The 19,082-nt window shown below is 39.7% G+C and overlaps 1 protein-coding gene across 1 annotated transcript in view; it reads left to right on the plus strand.

Annotated features, from left to right (window-relative positions):
• Positions 1–15,355, plus strand: part of smyd5 (SMYD family member 5) — a 19,998-nt gene extending 4,643 nt beyond the window's left edge. The window contains exons 7-13 of the mRNA XM_061047516.1: positions 12,615–12,677; positions 12,749–12,819; positions 13,042–13,148; positions 14,181–14,237; positions 14,331–14,425; positions 14,544–14,614; positions 14,871–15,355. Of these exons, the coding sequence (XP_060903499.1) occupies positions 12,615–12,677; positions 12,749–12,819; positions 13,042–13,148; positions 14,181–14,237; positions 14,331–14,425; positions 14,544–14,614; positions 14,871–15,021 (615 nt within the window). The 3' untranslated portion in view covers positions 15,022–15,355. The remainder of the gene's footprint in view (positions 1–12,614; positions 12,678–12,748; positions 12,820–13,041; positions 13,149–14,180; positions 14,238–14,330; positions 14,426–14,543; positions 14,615–14,870) is intronic.
• The last annotated feature ends 3,727 nt before the right edge of the window (positions 15,356–19,082 follow it).

The following is a 19,082-nucleotide window of genomic DNA, read 5'->3' on the forward strand; positions in this document are numbered from 1 at the left end:
GTAACTTATGTGTTGTGTGTGTGTGTGTAACTTATGTGTTGTGTGTGTAACTTATGTGTTGTGTGTGTGTGTGTAACTTATGTGTTGTGTGTGTGTGTGTAACTTGTGTGTGTGTGTGTGTGTGTGTGTGTGTGTGTAACTTATGTGTTGTGTGTGTGTAACTTATGTGTTGTGTGTGTGTGTAACTTATGTGTAATGTATGTGTGTGTGTAACTTATGTGTAATGTGTGTGTGTGTGTGTGTGTAACTTATGTGTAATGTATGTGTGTGTAACTTATGTGTAATGTGTGTGTGTGTGTGTGTGTAACTTATGTGTAATGTGTGTGTGTGTGTGTGTAACTTATGTGTAATGTGTGTGTGTGTGTAACTTATGTGTTGTGTGTGTGTGTGTAACTTATGTGTTGTGTGTGTGTGTAACTTATGTGTTGTGTGTGTGTGTAACTTATGTGTAGTGTGTGTGTGTAACTAATGTGTAATGTGTGTGTAACTTATGTGTTGTGTGTGTGTAACTTATGTGTAATGTGTGTGTGTGTAACTAATGTGTAATGTGTGTGTAACTTATGTGTTGTGTGTGTGTAACTTATGTGTAATGTGTGTGTGTGTAACTAATGTGTAATGTGTGTGTGTGTAACTTATGTGTAATGTGTGTGTGTGTGTAACTAATGTGTAATGTGTGTGTGTGTAACTTATGTGTAATGTGTGTGTGTGTAACTTATGTGTAATGTGTGTGTGTGTAACTTATGTGTAATGTGTGTGTGTGTGTAACTTATGTGTAATGTGTGTGTGTGTAACTTATGTGTAATGTGTGTGTGTGTAACTTATGTGTAATGTGTGTGTGTGTAACTTATGTGTAATGTGTGTGTGTGTAACTTATGTGTAATGTGTGTGTGTGTAACTTATGTGTAATGTGTGTGTGTGTAACTAATGTGTAATGTGTGTGTGTGTAACTTATGTGTAATGTGTGTGTGTGTAACTTATGTGTAATATGTGTGTGTAACTAATGTGTAATGTGTGTGTGTGTAACTTATGTGTAATGTGTGTGTGTGTAACTTATGTGTAATGTGTGTGTGTGTAACTAATGTGTAATGTGTGTGTGTGTGTAACTTATGTGTAATGTGTGTGTGTGTAACTAATGTGTAATGTGTGTGTGTGTGTAACTTATGTGTTGTGTGTGTGTGTGTGTAACTTATGTGTTGTGTGTGTGTAACTTATGTGTTGTGTGTGTGTGTAACTTATGTGTTGTGTGTGTGTGTGTGTGTAACTTATGTGTTGTGTGTGTGTGTGTGTGTAACTTATGTGTTGTGTGTGTGTGTGTAACTTATGTGTTGTGTGTGTGTGTGTGTAACTTATGTGTAATGTGTGTGTGTGTGTGTGTGTGTAACTTATGTGTTGTTTGTGTGTGTGTAACTTATGTGTTGTGTGTGTGTGTGTGTAACTTATGTGTTGTGTGTGTGTAACTTATGTGTTGTGTGTGTGTGTAACTTATGTGTTGTGTGTGTGTAACTTATGTGTGTGTAACTTATGTGTTATGTGTGTGTGTAACTAATGTGTGTGTGTAACTAATGTGTGTGTGTGTAACTAATGTGTGTGTGTAACTAATGTGTTGTGTGTGTGTGTGTAACTAATGTGTTATGTGTGTGTGTGTGTGTAACTAATGTGTGTGTGTGTAACTAATGTGTTATGTGTGTGTGTGTGTAACTAATGTGTGTGTGTGTAACTAATGTGTGTGTGTGTGTAACTAATGTGTAACTTATGTGTGTGTGTGTAACTTATGTGTTGTGTGTGTGTGTAACTTGTGTGTGTGTGTGTGTGTAACTTGTGCGTGTGTGTAACTAATGTGTTGTGTGTGTGTAACTAATGTGTAACTTATGTGTGTGTGTGTGTAACTAATGTGTGTGTGTGTAACTAATGTGTTGTGTGTGTGTGTGTAACTAATGTGTAACTTATGTGTGTGTGTGTAACTAATGTGTAACTTATGTGTGTGTGTGTGTAACTAATGTGTAACTTATGTGTGTGTGTGTGTAACTAATGTGTAACTTATGTGTGTGTGTGTGTAACTAATGTGTTGTGTGTGTGTGTGTGTAACTAATGTGTAACTTATGTGTGTGTGTGTGTAACTAATGTGTGTGTGTGTAACTAATGTGTTGTGTGTGTGTGTGTGTGTAACTAATGTGTAACTTATGTGTGTGTGTGTAACTAATGTGTAACTTATGTGTGTGTGTGTAACTAATGTGTAACTTATGTGTGTGTGTGTGTAACTAATGTGTTGTGTGTGTGTGTGTAACTTATGTGTGTGTGTGTGTAACTAATGTGTAACTTATGTGTGTGTGTGTGTAACTAATGTGTAACTTATGTGTTGTGTGTGTGTGTGTGTGTGTGTGTGTGTGTGTGTGTGTAACTTATGTGTAATGTGTGTGTGTGTGTAACTTATGTGTTGTGTGTGTGTGTGTGTGTGTGTGTGTGTGTAACTTATGTGTAATGTGTGTGTGTAACTTATGTGTTGTGTGTGTGTGTGTGTGTGTGTGTGTAACTTATGTGTAATGTGTGTGTGTGTAACTTATGTGTTGTGTGTGTAATGTGTGTGTGTGTAACTTATGTGTAATGTGTGTGTGTGTGTAACTTATGTGTTGTGTGTGTGTGTGTGTGTGTGTGTGTGTGTAACTTATGTGTAATGTGTGTGTGTGTGTAACTTATGTGTAATGTGTGTGTGTGTGTAACTTATGTGTTGTGTGTGTGTGTGTGTGTAACTTATGTGTAATGTGTGTGTGTGTGTGTGTGTAACTTTTGTGTAGTGTGTGTGTGTAACTTATGTGTAATGTGTGTGTGTGTGTAACTTATGTGTAATGTGTGTGTGTGTGTGTAACTTATGTGTTGTGTGTGTGTGTAACTTATGTGTAATGTGTGTGTGTGTGTAACTTATGTGTTGTGTGTGTGTGTGTGTGTAACTTATGTGTAATGTGTGTGTGTGTGTGTGTGTAACTTTTGTGTAGTGTGTGTGTGTAACTTATGTGTAATGTGTGTGTGTGTGTAACTTATGTGTAATGTGTGTGTGTGTGTGTAACTTATGTGTTGTGTGTGTGTGTAACTTATGTGTAATGTGTGTGTGTGTGTGTGTGTGTGTGTAACTTATGTGTTGTGTGTGTGTGTGTGTAACTTATGTGTAATGTGTGTGTGTGTGTGTAACTTATGTGTTGTGTGTGTGTGTGTGTGTAACTTATGTGTAATGTGTGTGTGTGTGTGTGTGTGTGTGTAACTTATGTGTTGTGTGTGTGTGTGTAACTTATGTGTAATGTGTGTGTGTGTGTGTAACTTATGTGTTGTGTGTGTGTGTGTGTGTGTGTAACTTATGTGTAATGTGTGTGTGTGTGTGTGTGTGTGTGTGTGTGTAACTTATGTGTTGTGTGTGTGTGTAACTTATGTGTAATGTGTGTGTGTAACTTATGTGTTGTGTGTGTGTGTGTGTAACTTATGTGTAATGTGTGTGTGTGTAACTTATGTGTTGTGTGTGTGTGTAACTTATGTGTAATGTGTGTGTGTGTGTAACTTATGTGTTGTGTGTGTGTGTGTGTAACTTATGTGTTGTGTGTGTGTGTGTAACTTATGTGTTGTGTGTGTGTGTGTGTGTGTGTGTGTGTGTGTGTGTGTAACTTATGTGTTGTGTGTGTGTGTGTAACTTATGTGTTGTGTGTGTGTGTGTAACTTATGTGTAATGTGTGTGTGTGTGTGTGTGTGTAACTTATGTGTTGTGTGTGTGTGTGTGTGTGTGTGTGTGTGTAACTTATGTGTTGTGTGTGTGTGTGTAACTTATGTGTTGTGTGTGTGTGTGTAACTTATGTGTAATGTGTGTGTGTGTGTGTGTAACTTATGTGTAATGTGTGTGTGTGTGTGTGTGTGTAACTTATGTGTTGTGTGTGTGTGTAACTTATGTGTTGTGTGTGTGTGTAACTTATGTGTAATGTGTGTGTGTGTGTGTAACTTATGTGTTATGTGTGTGTGTAACTTATGTGTAATGTGTGTGTGTGTGTGTAACTTATGTGTAATGTGTGTGTGTGTGTGTGTGTGTGTGTAACTTATGTGTAATGTGTGTGTGTGTAACTTATGTGTTGTGTGTGTGTGTGTAACTTATGTGTTGTGTGTGTGTAACTTATGTGTTGTGTGTGTGTGTAACTTATGTGTAATGTGTGTGTGTGTAACTAATGTGTAATGTGTGTGTGTGTGTAACTTATGTGTAATGTGTGTGTGTGTGTGTGTGTGTGTGTGTGTGTGTAACTAATGTGTAATGTGTGTGTAACTAATGTGTAATGTGTGTGTGTGTGTGTGTGTAACTTATGTGTTGTGTGTGTGTAACTTATGTGTTGTGTGTGTGTGTAACTTATGTGTTGTGTGTGTGTGTGTAACTTATGTGTTGTGTGTGTGTGTAACTTATGTGTTATGTGTGTGTGTAACTTATGTGTAATGTGTGTGTGTGTGTAACTTATGTGTTGTGTGTGTGTGTGTGTAACTTATGTGTGTGTGTGTGTGTAACTTATGTGTAATGTGTGTGTGTGTAACTTATGTGTAATGTGTGTGTGTGTAACTTATGTGTTGTGTGTGTGTGTGTGTGTAACTTATGTGTTGTGTGTGTGTGTGTAACTTATGTGTTGTGTGTGTGTGTAACTTATGTGTGTGTGTGTGTGTAACGTGTGTGTGTGTGTAACTAATGTGTTATGTGTGTGTGTGTGTGTGTGTGTGTGTGTAACTAATGTGTAACTTATGTGTTGTGTGTGTGTGTGTAACTTATGTGTTGTGTGTGTGTGTAACTTATGTGTGTGTGTGTGTAACTTGTGTGTGTGTGTAACTAATGTGTTATGTGTGTGTGTGTGTGTAACTTATGTGTTGTGTGTGTGTGTAACTTATGTGTAATGTGTGTGTGTGTGTGTGTGTGTAACTTATGTGTTGTGTGTGTGTGTGTGTGTAACTTATGTGTAATGTGTGTGTGTGTGTGTAACTTATGTGTTGTGTGTGTGTGTGTGTGTGTGTAACTTATGTGTAATGTGTGTGTGTGTAACTTATGTGTAATGTGTGTGTGTGTGTGTGTGTGTAACTTATGTGTTGTGTGTGTGTGTGTAACTTATGTGTAATGTGTGTGTGTGTGTGTAACTTATGTGTTGTGTGTGTGTGTGTGTGTAACTTATGTGTAATGTGTGTGTGTGTGTGTGTGTGTGTGTAACTTATGTGTTGTGTGTGTGTGTAACTTATGTGTAATGTGTGTGTGTGTGTAACTTATGTGTAATGTGTGTGTGTGTAACTAATGTGTAATGTGTGTGTAACTAATGTGTAATGTGTGTGTGTGTGTGTAACTTATGTGTTGTGTGTGTGTAACTTATGTGTTGTGTGTGTGTGTGTAACTTATGTGTTGTGTGTGTGTGTGTGTAACTTATGTGTTGTGTGTGTGTGTAACTTATGTGTTATGTGTGTGTGTAACTTATGTGTAATGTGTGTGTGTGTGTAACTTATGTGTTGTGTGTGTGTGTGTGTGTAACTTATGTGTGTGTGTGTGTGTAACTTATGTGTAATGTGTGTGTGTGTGTGTAACTTATGTGTTGTTTGTGTGTGTGTAACTTATGTGTTGTGTGTGTGTGTGTGTGTAACTTATGTGTTGTGTGTGTGTGTGTGTGTGTGTAACTTATGTGTTGTTTGTGTGTGTGTAACTTATGTGTTGTGTGTGTGTGTGTGTAACTTATGTGTTGTGTGTGTGTAACTTATGTGTTGTGTGTGTGTGTAACTTATGTGTTGTGTGTGTGTAACTTATGTGTTATGTGTGTGTGTAACTAATGTGTGTGTGTAACTAATGTGTGTGTGTGTAACTAATGTGTGTGTGTAACTAATGTGTTGTGTGTGTGTGTGTAACTAATGTGTTATGTGTGTGTGTGTGTGTAACTAATGTGTGTGTGTGTGTAACTAATGTGTTATGTGTGTGTGTGTGTAACTAATGTGTGTGTGTGTGTAACTAATGTGTAACTTATGTGTGTGTGTGTAACTTATGTGTTGTGTGTGTGTGTAACTTGTGTGTGTGTGTGTGTGTAACTTGTGCGTGTGTGTAACTAATGTGTTGTGTGTGTGTAACTAATGTGTAACTTATGTGTGTGTGTGTGTAACTAATGTGTGTGTGTGTAACTAATGTGTTGTGTGTGTGTGTGTAACTAATGTGTAACTTATGTGTGTGTGTGTAACTAATGTGTAACTTATGTGTGTGTGTGTGTAACTAATGTGTAACTTATGTGTGTGTGTGTGTAACTAATGTGTAACTTATGTGTGTGTGTGTGTAACTAATGTGTTGTGTGTGTGTGTGTGTAACTAATGTGTAACTTATGTGTGTGTGTGTGTAACTAATGTGTGTGTGTGTAACTAATGTGTTGTGTGTGTGTGTGTGTGTAACTAATGTGTAACTTATGTGTGTGTGTGTAACTAATGTGTAACTTATGTGTGTGTGTGTGTAACTAATGTGTTGTGTGTGTGTGTGTAACTTATGTGTGTGTGTGTGTGTAACTAATGTGTAACTTATGTGTGTGTGTGTGTAACTAATGTGTAACTTATGTGTTGTGTGTGTGTGTGTGTGTGTGTGTGTGTGTGTGTGTGTGTGTAACTTATGTGTAATGTGTGTGTGTGTGTAACTTATGTGTTGTGTGTGTGTGTGTGTGTGTGTGTGTGTAACTTATGTGTAATGTGTGTGTGTAACTTATGTGTTGTGTGTGTGTGTGTGTGTGTGTGTGTGTAACTTATGTGTAATGTGTGTGTGTGTAACTTATGTGTTGTGTGTGTAATGTGTGTGTGTGTAACTTATGTGTAATGTGTGTGTGTGTGTAACTTATGTGTTGTGTGTGTGTGTGTGTGTGTGTGTGTAACTTATGTGTAATGTGTGTGTGTGTGTAACTTATGTGTAATGTGTGTGTGTGTGTAACTTATGTGTTGTGTGTGTGTGTGTGTGTAACTTATGTGTAATGTGTGTGTGTGTGTGTGTGTAACTTTTGTGTAGTGTGTGTGTGTAACTTATGTGTAATGTGTGTGTGTGTGTAACTTATGTGTAATGTGTGTGTGTGTGTGTAACTTATGTGTTGTGTGTGTGTGTAACTTATGTGTTGTGTGTGTGTGTGTGTGTAACTTATGTGTAATGTGTGTGTGTGTGTGTGTGTGTGTGTAACTTATGTGTTGTGTGTGTGTGTAACTTATGTGTAATGTGTGTGTGTGTGTAACTTATGTGTAATGTGTGTGTGTGTAACTAATGTGTAATGTGTGTGTAACTAATGTGTAATGTGTGTGTGTGTGTGTAACTTATGTGTTGTGTGTGTGTAACTTATGTGTTGTGTGTGTGTGTGTAACTTATGTGTTGTGTGTGTGTGTGTGTAACTTATGTGTTGTGTGTGTGTGTAACTTATGTGTTATGTGTGTGTGTAACTTATGTGTAATGTGTGTGTGTGTGTAACTTATGTGTTGTGTGTGTGTGTGTGTGTAACTTATGTGTGTGTGTGTGTGTGTGTAACTTATGTGTAATGTGTGTGTGTGTGTGTAACTTATGTGTTGTTTGTGTGTGTGTAACTTATGTGTTGTGTGTGTGTGTGTGTGTAACTTATGTGTTGTGTGTGTGTGTGTGTGTGTGTAACTTATGTGTTGTTTGTGTGTGTGTAACTTATGTGTTGTGTGTGTGTGTGTGTAACTTATGTGTTGTGTGTGTGTAACTTATGTGTTGTGTGTGTGTGTAACTTATGTGTTGTGTGTGTGTAACTTATGTGTTATGTGTGTGTGTAACTAATGTGTGTGTGTAACTAATGTGTGTGTGTGTAACTAATGTGTGTGTGTAACTAATGTGTTGTGTGTGTGTGTGTAACTAATGTGTTATGTGTGTGTGTGTGTGTAACTAATGTGTGTGTGTGTGTAACTAATGTGTTATGTGTGTGTGTGTGTAACTAATGTGTGTGTGTGTGTAACTAATGTGTAACTTATGTGTGTGTGTGTAACTTATGTGTTGTGTGTGTGTGTAACTTGTGTGTGTGTGTGTGTGTAACTTGTGCGTGTGTGTAACTAATGTGTTGTGTGTGTGTAACTAATGTGTAACTTATGTGTGTGTGTGTGTAACTAATGTGTGTGTGTGTAACTAATGTGTTGTGTGTGTGTGTGTAACTAATGTGTAACTTATGTGTGTGTGTGTAACTAATGTGTAACTTATGTGTGTGTGTGTGTAACTAATGTGTAACTTATGTGTGTGTGTGTGTAACTAATGTGTAACTTATGTGTGTGTGTGTGTAACTAATGTGTTGTGTGTGTGTGTGTGTAACTAATGTGTAACTTATGTGTGTGTGTGTGTAACTAATGTGTGTGTGTGTAACTAATGTGTTGTGTGTGTGTGTGTGTGTAACTAATGTGTAACTTATGTGTGTGTGTGTAACTAATGTGTAACTTATGTGTGTGTGTGTGTAACTAATGTGTTGTGTGTGTGTGTGTAACTTATGTGTGTGTGTGTGTGTAACTAATGTGTAACTTATGTGTGTGTGTGTGTAACTAATGTGTAACTTATGTGTTGTGTGTGTGTGTGTGTGTGTGTGTGTGTGTGTGTGTGTGTGTGTGTGTGTGTAACTTATGTGTAATGTGTGTGTGTGTGTAACTTATGTGTTGTGTGTGTGTGTGTGTGTGTGTGTGTGTAACTTATGTGTAATGTGTGTGTGTAACTTATGTGTTGTGTGTGTGTGTGTGTGTGTGTGTGTGTAACTTATGTGTAATGTGTGTGTGTGTAACTTATGTGTTGTGTGTGTAATGTGTGTGTGTGTAACTTATGTGTAATGTGTGTGTGTGTGTAACTTATGTGTTGTGTGTGTGTGTGTGTGTGTGTGTGTAACTTATGTGTAATGTGTGTGTGTGTGTAACTTATGTGTAATGTGTGTGTGTGTGTAACTTATGTGTTGTGTGTGTGTGTGTGTGTAACTTATGTGTAATGTGTGTGTGTGTGTGTGTGTAACTTTTGTGTAGTGTGTGTGTGTAACTTATGTGTAATGTGTGTGTGTGTGTAACTTATGTGTAATGTGTGTGTGTGTGTGTAACTTATGTGTTGTGTGTGTGTGTAACTTATGTGTAATGTGTGTGTGTGTGTAACTTATGTGTTGTGTGTGTGTGTGTGTGTAACTTATGTGTAATGTGTGTGTGTGTGTGTGTGTAACTTTTGTGTAGTGTGTGTGTGTAACTTATGTGTAATGTGTGTGTGTGTGTAACTTATGTGTAATGTGTGTGTGTGTGTGTAACTTATGTGTTGTGTGTGTGTGTAACTTATGTGTAATGTGTGTGTGTGTGTGTGTGTGTGTGTAACTTATGTGTTGTGTGTGTGTGTGTGTGTAACTTATGTGTAATGTGTGTGTGTGTGTAACTTATGTGTTGTGTGTGTGTGTGTGTGTAACTTATGTGTAATGTGTGTGTGTGTGTGTGTGTAACTTATGTGTAATGTGTGTGTGTGTGTGTGTGTAACTTATGTGTTGTGTGTGTGTGTGTAACTTATGTGTAATGTGTGTGTGTGTGTGTAACTTATGTGTTGTGTGTGTGTGTGTGTGTGTAACTTATGTGTAATGTGTGTGTGTGTGTGTGTGTGTGTGTGTAACTTATGTGTTGTGTGTGTGTGTAACTTATGTGTAATGTGTGTGTGTAACTTATGTGTTGTGTGTGTGTGTGTGTAACTTATGTGTAATGTGTGTGTGTGTAACTTATGTGTTGTGTGTGTGTGTAACTTATGTGTAATGTGTGTGTGTGTGTAACTTATGTGTTGTGTGTGTGTGTGTGTAACTTATGTGTTGTGTGTGTGTGTGTAACTTATGTGTTGTGTGTGTGTGTGTGTGTGTGTGTGTGTGTGTGTGTGTGTGTGTGTGTAACTTATGTGTTGTGTGTGTGTGTGTAACTTATGTGTTGTGTGTGTGTGTGTAACTTATGTGTAATGTGTGTGTGTGTGTGTGTGTGTAACTTATGTGTTGTGTGTGTGTGTGTGTGTGTGTGTGTGTAACTTATGTGTTGTGTGTGTGTGTGTAACTTATGTGTTGTGTGTGTGTGTGTAACTTATGTGTAATGTGTGTGTGTGTGTGTGTAACTTATGTGTAATGTGTGTGTGTGTGTGTGTGTGTGTGTGTGTAACTTATGTGTTGTGTGTGTGTGTAACTTATGTGTTGTGTGTGTGTGTAACTTATGTGTAATGTGTGTGTGTGTGTGTAACTTATGTGTTATGTGTGTGTGTAACTTATGTGTAATGTGTGTGTGTGTGTGTAACTTATGTGTAATGTGTGTGTGTGTGTGTGTGTGTGTGTAACTTATGTGTAATGTGTGTGTGTGTAACTTATGTGTTGTGTGTGTGTGTGTAACTTATGTGTTGTGTGTGTGTAACTTATGTGTTGTGTGTGTGTGTAACTTATGTGTAATGTGTGTGTGTGTAACTAATGTGTAATGTGTGTGTGTGTGTAACTTATGTGTAATGTGTGTGTGTGTGTGTGTGTGTGTGTGTGTGTGTAACTAATGTGTAATGTGTGTGTAACTAATGTGTAATGTGTGTGTGTGTGTGTAACTTATGTGTTGTGTGTGTGTAACTTATGTGTTGTGTGTGTGTGTAACTTATGTGTTGTGTGTGTGTGTGTAACTTATGTGTTGTGTGTGTGTGTAACTTATGTGTTATGTGTGTGTGTAACTTATGTGTAATGTGTGTGTGTGTGTAACTTATGTGTTGTGTGTGTGTGTGTGTAACTTATGTGTGTGTGTGTGTGTAACTTATGTGTAATGTGTGTGTGTGTAACTTATGTGTAATGTGTGTGTGTGTAACTTATGTGTTGTGTGTGTGTGTGTGTAACTTATGTGTTGTGTGTGTGTGTGTAACTTATGTGTTGTGTGTGTGTGTAACTTATGTGTGTGTGTGTGTGTAACGTGTGTGTGTGTGTAACTAATGTGTTATGTGTGTGTGTGTGTGTGTGTGTGTGTGTGTGTAACTAATGTGTAACTTATGTGTTGTGTGTGTGTGTGTAACTTATGTGTTGTGTGTGTGTGTAACTTATGTGTGTGTGTGTGTAACTTGTGTGTGTGTGTAACTAATGTGTTATGTGTGTGTGTGTGTGTAACTTATGTGTTGTGTGTGTGTGTAACTTATGTGTAATGTGTGTGTGTGTGTGTGTGTGTGTAACTTATGTGTTGTGTGTGTGTGTGTGTGTAACTTATGTGTAATGTGTGTGTGTGTGTGTAACTTATGTGTTGTGTGTGTGTGTGTGTGTGTAACTTATGTGTAATGTGTGTGTGTGTAACTTATGTGTAATGTGTGTGTGTGTGTGTGTGTGTAACTTATGTGTTGTGTGTGTGTGTAACTTATGTGTAATGTGTGTGTGTGTGTGTAACTTATGTGTTGTGTGTGTGTGTGTGTGTGTGTAACTTATGTGTAATGTGTGTGTGTGTGTGTGTGTGTGTGTAACTTATGTGTTGTGTGTGTGTGTAACTTATGTGTAATGTGTGTGTGTGTGTAACTTATGTGTAATGTGTGTGTGTGTAACTAATGTGTAATGTGTGTGTAACTAATGTGTAATGTGTGTGTGTGTGTGTAACTTATGTGTTGTGTGTGTGTAACTTATGTGTTGTGTGTGTGTGTGTAACTTATGTGTTGTGTGTGTGTGTGTAACTTATGTGTTGTGTGTGTGTGTAACTTATGTGTTATGTGTGTGTGTAACTTATGTGTAATGTGTGTGTGTGTGTAACTTATGTGTTGTGTGTGTGTGTGTGTGTAACTTATGTGTGTGTGTGTGTGTAACTTATGTGTAATGTGTGTGTGTGTAACTTATGTGTAATGTGTGTGTGTGTAACTTATGTGTTGTGTGTGTGTGTGTGTGTAACTTATGTGTTGTGTGTGTGTGTGTAACTTATGTGTTGTGTGTGTGTGTAACTTATGTGTGTGTGTGTGTAACTTGTGTGTGTGTGTAACTAATGTGTTATGTGTGTGTGTGTGTGTGTGTGTGTGTGTGTGTAACTAATGTGTAACTTATGTGTTGTGTGTGTGTGTGTAACTTATGTGTTGTGTGTGTGTGTAACTTATGTGTGTGTGTGTGTAACTTGTGTGTGTGTGTAACTAATGTGTTATGTGTGTGTGTAACTAATGTGTAACTTATGTGTGTGTGTGTAACTAATGTGTAACTTATGTGTGTGTGTGTAACTTATGTGTTGTGTGTGTGTGTAACTTGTGTGTGTGTGTGTGTGTGTAACTTGTGCGTGTGTGTAACTAATGTGTTGTGTGTGTGTGTGTGTGTGTAACTAATGTGTAACTTATGTGTGTGTGTGTGTAACTAATGTGTGTGTGTAACTAATGTGTGTGTGTGTAACTAATGTGTTATGTGTGTGTGTATAACTTATGTGTGTGTGTGTAACTTGTGTGTGTGTGTGTGTATAACTTATGTATGTGTGTGTGTGTGTGTATAACTTATGTATGTGTGTGTGTATAACTTATGTATGTGTGTGTGTGTGTGTATAACTTATGTATGTGTGTGTGTGTATAACTTATGTATGTGTGTGTGTGTGTGTATAACTTGTGTGTGTGTGTGTGTATAACTTGTGTGTGTGTGTGTGTGTGTGTGTGTGTTCAGGGTCAGCTGGCCGTGTTGCAGAGCCTCTTCAAAGCGGCGCTTTATGACGAGTCGCTCAGTCGGGTAAGTCGTTAAAACATCAAATAAATAAACAAGTAAACAAAATGAGTAATGGCGGCGTGGTCGTGTTGCAGTGGTTCGTCCCCGACGGTTTCCGCTCGCTGTTCGCTCTCGTGGGAACAAACGGTCAGGGCATCGGGACGAGGTGAGCGCTTCTACCTTCTGCTCTGTGATTGGTTCTTTTCTTCTTCTCTGTTTTATTTGGCGTCTGATCCTCCTCTGCTCTGTGATTGGTTCTTTTCTTCTTCTCTGTTTTATTTGGCGTCTGACCCTCCTCTGCTCTGTGATTGGTTCTTTTCTTCTTCTCTGTTTTATTTGGCGTCTGATCCTCCTCTGCTCTGTGATTGGTTCTTTTCCTCGTCCTCAGCTCCTTGAGTCAGTGGGTTCACGCCTGTGATGCTCTGCAGCTTCCCGCCCAGCAGAGGGAGCAGCTGGACTCTTTCATCGACCAGCTGTACAAGGACATCGAGAAAGGTGAAGATACACAGTGCTGTGATTGGAGGGCTGTGATTGGAGGGCTGTGATTGGTGTGCTGTGATTGGAGGGCTGTGATTGGCTGTGATTGGAGGGCTGTGATTGATGGGCTGTGATTGGAGGGCTGTGATTGGTGTGCTGTGATTGGCGGGCTGTGATTGGAGGGCTGTGATTGATTGGCTGTGATTGGAGGGCTGTGATTGGAGGGCTGTGATTGATTGGCTGTGATTGATTGGCTGTGATTGATGGGCTGTGATTGGAGGGCTGTGATTGGAGGGCTATGATTGATGGGCTGTGATTGATGGGCTGTGATTGATTGGCTGTGATTGATGGGCTGTGATTGATGGACTGTGATTGGAGGGCTGTGATTGGAGGGCTATGATTGATGGGCTGTGATTGATGGGCTGTGATTATAGGGCTGTGATTGGAGGGCTGTGATTGGAGGGCTGTGATTGATGGGCTGTGATTGATGGGCTGTGATTGATGGGCTGTGATTATAGGGCTGTGATTGATGGGCTGTGATTGGAGGGCTGTGATTGGAGGGCTGTGATTGGTGTGCTGTGATTGGAGGGCTATGATTGATTGGCTGTGATTGGTGTGCTGTGATTGGAGGGCTATGATTGATGGGCTGTGATTGATGGGCTGTGATTATAGGGTTGTGATTGATGGGCTGTGATTGGAGGGCTGTGATTGGAGGGCTGTGATTGGTGTGCTGTGATTGGCGGGCTGTGATTGATGGGCTGTGATTATAGGGCTGTGATTGATGGGCTGTGATTATAGGGCTGTGATTGGAGGGCTGTGATTGGTGTGCTGTGATTGGCGGGCTGTGATTGATGGGCTGTGATTATAGGGCTGTGATTGATGGGCTGTGATTATAGGGCTGTGATTGGAGGGCTGTGATTGGTGTGCTGTGATTGGCGGGCTGTGATTGATGGGCTGTGATTATAGGGCTGTGATTGGCGGGCTGTGATTGGTGTGCAGTATGGAAACTTGGCGTGCAGCCGCAGCATCATGCGTCTCTTCTCTCTGCAGAAACCGGAGACTTCCTGAACTGCGAGGGTTCTGGACTCTTTCTGCTTCAGAGCTCGTGTAAGTGAACCCGATGACCACGCCAGGCGAGCGCTTCCTGCTGGTCAAACGCCTTGTTGTTCATCTGCTCCTTCCGTGTCCTTTGACCTCCAGGTAACCACAGCTGCATTCCCAACGCCGAGGCGTCCTTCCCCGACAACAACTTCCTGCTCCAGCTGGGCGCCGTCCGTGACATCAGCGCAGGAGAGGTCAGCTGACGTGTGTGTGTGTGTGTGTGTGTGTGTGTGTGGTCTGAGACGCCGGCGCTCTGGAGGCGTGTTTGAAGTTGTTCTGCCCGCTGACCCGGTTCTTCTCTTCCGCTTTCAGGAAATCTGCATCAGCTATCTGGACTGCTGCCAGCGAGACCGAAGCCGCCACAGCCGCCACAAAATCCTGAGGTAATGACCTCCACCCCCCGATTAGTGCTGCCCCCTAGAGTCCACGCTGGGGACTGTCGACCCTGTGGTCACTCGCAGCAGCTCCTCGTTTGACCTCTCGTGAGGCGGAGGTCGACTTTGAGCAGCTGGCAGAGAAACGTTTTGATTTGTGATTAAATGAACACTTTGTTTCTTTATATTTCTGATCCTGATTAACGGGTCAGCAGAGTTTAACGGCGTGTTTAACGGCGTGTTTAACGGCGTGTTTCCTCCTCAGGGAGAACTACCTCTTCGTCTGCTCGTGTCCAAAGTGCGCCGCCGAGATGGACGAGCCCGATGTGACGTCAGACGAGGAAGAGGAAGAAGAAGGCGAGGCGGAAGGTGAAACGGAGGGCGACGAGATGGAAGACGAGATGACGGACGTCTGATGAAAGACTCGCTCGCTCTCAGATCCTCCCGTGTTCCTGCCGCCACGCCACGCCACCACTGAGCGGTGTGAGCGTGTGGAGTCTCATTGTCATTTCACTCCCACGTCAGATACCGGTCGTGAGCGGTCAGATGGGACGAGGCTGTGTGGGGACGGTGACGGTTCTTTCATTCTTCTCATGCCACTTCAGCGGGAGAAATCAGACAAAGGACTCGGGACTCCGTGGTCGTGGTCACATCCAGTGAAGCACCCGGGCGCCGTTTTAACCCGTGAGAACATGTATGAAAGGGCTAACGTTTCCACACGGTTCATTCAATAAAAAAACATTTCAATGACATGTGTTTCATTTCTTGGCCACTTGGGGGCAGCAGTTATGGAAGCGATTAGTGATCAGAATTCAAATGATAAAGCTAATTTGAAAATTCAAATGCATTAACAGAAATGCTTTTTAAGTTTCAGAATATGAGTGTATTATTTGACTCAAAAATAAAATGATGATTCATTTATCTAATTTGAATTTTAGTTTTCAACTTTAAAAATGCACATTCTTTGACTAAATTAAAACGAGGAAGAAAATGACATTTGCTTTATCATTTTCAAAAAATGCCCCGCTAAATTTGTATCATAATTCAAATGAAAAAGCTCATTTTAAAATGAAAATGCAGTAACAGAAACACGTTTTAATTTTCAGATTATAGGTGCATTATTTGATCTATATTTAAAATGAATATTCAGTCATCCAGTTTGCATTATACTTTTACTCTCTATGTATGCATATTGTATGACATCATTCAAATGAAAACTAAAAGGTCTTTGGCTTTTCCTTTTCAAACTTGCCGTGCTAAAAAGTGATAATAATTCAAACCAACTCGAAAACGAAATGGCAAAGTGGACGGCGCAGGAAAGTGACGTCAGACTCCAGCTCCCAGGTGAACGTAATGTTTACAGTCTATGAGGCGAGCGGGCAGAACGCGCAGCACGATGGGTGGCGGGGTGAATCTTTAATGCTGGTACAAGCTCCAAACTAGTTGTTGCCCTGATTTTGATTCAGTTTTGGCCTTGAAGTTGATTATTCTTTTAATAACTACAAAACAATCTCTGAAAGGGAGAGAGAGCTCATACAGTCGGTCGAGAGGGAGAGTGTGAGCCATTACGCACAGAGGATGAGAGACACTTTGTGCACAGAGCTGGAGAGATTATTAGAAACAGAAAATTCAATCGATAATCTTTTTTAATGTAATTAAGTTAAGCAGAGAAGAGAGTGATCTATAATCTATCAATAAACCGGTCTTAGGACACGTCTGTGTGAATTTCACGGCGTGCAGATGCTGAGTGACTCTCACGGTCAGAGATAGTGGACATGGTGTCACGCGTGAGACTTGGCAGCTCTGGTTATAAAGCTGCTGCGTCGTCTCGCTAAAAGTTCAGTGTGCGCTGAAAAAAACACTCCGATCACCACCTGTATCACAATGTGAACTAAAGTCTGCCCTAGTGTTAAAGATTCACCCCGCCACCCATCGTGCTGCGCGTTCTGCCCGCTCGCCTCATAGACTGTAAACATTACGTTCACCTGGGAGCTGGAGTCTGACGTCACTTTCCTGCGCCGTCCACTTTGCCATTTCGTTTTCGAGTTGGTTTGAATTATGATCACTTTGTAGCACGGCAAGTTTGAAAACGAAGTTTTCATTTGAATGATGTCATACAATATGCATACATAGAGAGTAAAAGTATAATGCAAACTGGATGACTGAATATTCATTTTAAATATAGGTCAAATAATGCACCTATAATCTAAAAATTAAAAGATGTTTCTGTTACTGTATTTTCATTTTAAAATGAGCTTTTTCATTTGAATTATGATACAAATTTAGCAGGGCATTTTTTGAAAATGATAAAGCAAATGTCATTTTCTTTCTCTCATTTTAATTTGAATGTTGAAGAATGTGCATTTTTAAAGTTGAAAACTAAAATTCAAATTAGATAAATTAATCATCATTTTATTTTTGAGTCAAATAATACACTCATATTCTGAAAGTTAAAAATAATTTCTGTTAATGCATTTGAATTTTCAAATTAGCTTTATCATTTGAATTCTGATCACTAATTGCTTCCATAAGCAGTGACCTTTGACCTTTAAAATGATTCCAGAGAGGGTCGAGGTCAGAGGTCAGAGGTCGTGACTTTGCTGTTCACGGTAAAACCTTTAAAAGTGTTTTTAAGTTTCTCATGAAGATAAAAACTTTATATTCTAACTTTAGTGACGAAATCTTTTATTCAGAAATATAAAACCATACAGGTGTTTCTCAGGTGTTGGGTGAGGAGGGGGAGGGGCCAGAACCCGTATTCATGAAGCCTCTTGAACACTCTGGGTGCGTTCGAATTGTCCCTCCTATCTCCTTTGACTATCCACTTTACCTTAACCCCGCGAAAACGTCATGAGGTTAAGGAAAGATGTTAGGAGAATCCATAAAGGACTTCGCCCTGCAGGCGATTTCGTTGCTCTGACAATCCGACCACATTTCCACTAGGCCACGTCATTAAATGCGACGGGCCGGCGGAGGTTAATGACGTGGGTCTGCAGTGTTGAAACTACAATGTTCAGAAAATGGACTACAAAAAGATCATCTAAAAAACTTTCCCCTGTGCCTTGTTACCGGTGAAATAATCCTGATCACCACGAGGTTGGGATTGAAATAAAAAACATATAGAATACCAGACTACAAGTAAGAAAAGTGAAACCATCAGCTTCCTGTCCACTCAGAAATCAACATCAACATAAATATGAAATTAATTATTACATTAATGTAAGACAAGAATGTACACCTGAAGAAATGCACAAAACATTCTGAATTAAATGAAACATGTTGAATAAAACATCATCTGGCTCAAAATGTCTCTGATCCCTTTTCACCTGAAACACAGGGTGATGTTTTTTATGGTGATTATAATCTGATTATATGGTTTTGTATAATATCTCAAGAACCTTAATCAAGTCAAGGGTTTCAGCATCTGTGACTGAAGGAAAGTTTAATGTTCTTTATGATACAGCTTACGGCTGCAACAACACTCAAAGTGGATAAATAACGAATGCAAACTGAACACAGGCTGCAATAAAAGTTAAACTCACTCTGATCGTTTTACAACATCAGCATAACGTTCATAGTTCACCTACGGGTTAAAGATTGTTGAAAGTTGTTCAAGGCATATTATTGTAATGGTAACTTTCATGATCTGTGTCACTTTACGATCATCGTTAATGTTCGTGAACGATCGGATGAGCGACTCGCTTTAAATGTTGCGGCCGCAAGGAATTGTGGGACGTCATATCTCATCTCCTTTCCTAAAGGATGGTCCAGTGTATCCTAAAGGAGGTTATAAAGGAAGCATTGACCCACCTTTCCTTAACTTTTAGAGAATTCAAACGGCTCTTATCATGGCCGCCACTTAAATGCTTCCGGGGTTAAAGGTGAAGTGGAGAGTGAAAGGAGAGAGGAGGGACAATTCGAACGCACCCTCAGAGTCGCTCCTAGTGACAGATTCTAAGAACATTCTTAAAATCAGGAGATTTTATAAGAGTTTCCCCTCAAAGTTCAGATTCGATCATTGTAAAGATAAAAGTTATTCCCTAAGTGTTTTAGTCCTTCAGAGAGTTCCTCAGGTGTCAAACTGTGAGGAGGAGTGAGGAGGACTTCGAACAGGATGAAGAGTTCCTCAAGCTGAGGAGGAAACAGAAAAGTTCTTCAAACACGACATGAAGAATATTTTTATTGACTCATAGTCGAAGAGACTTAAACGTTCTGTGCAGACATTTCAATCCATCTCTGACTTCATTCAGTACAAAGTGAGACATGTTGGGTTCCTCTACATGTGGTTACCTCCACAGGTGCATCCAATCACTGACCTGCTGATGTAACGATCAGTTGCTGCACAGGTGAGCTTTTGATTTTAAACATCTTGTAGAAGTTATACCTTTAAAGTAAGTCTTACATATTATCACACATATTCTAATTTACATTACATAATGTCTGACTAGATTCTATGATTAACTTTTTTTCTCCATTC

The sequence above is a fragment of the Labrus mixtus genome, chromosome 10 (genome assembly GCF_963584025.1).
Source record: "Labrus mixtus chromosome 10, fLabMix1.1, whole genome shotgun sequence".
NCBI classification, from domain to species: Eukaryota; Metazoa; Chordata; class Actinopteri; order Labriformes; family Labridae; genus Labrus; species Labrus mixtus.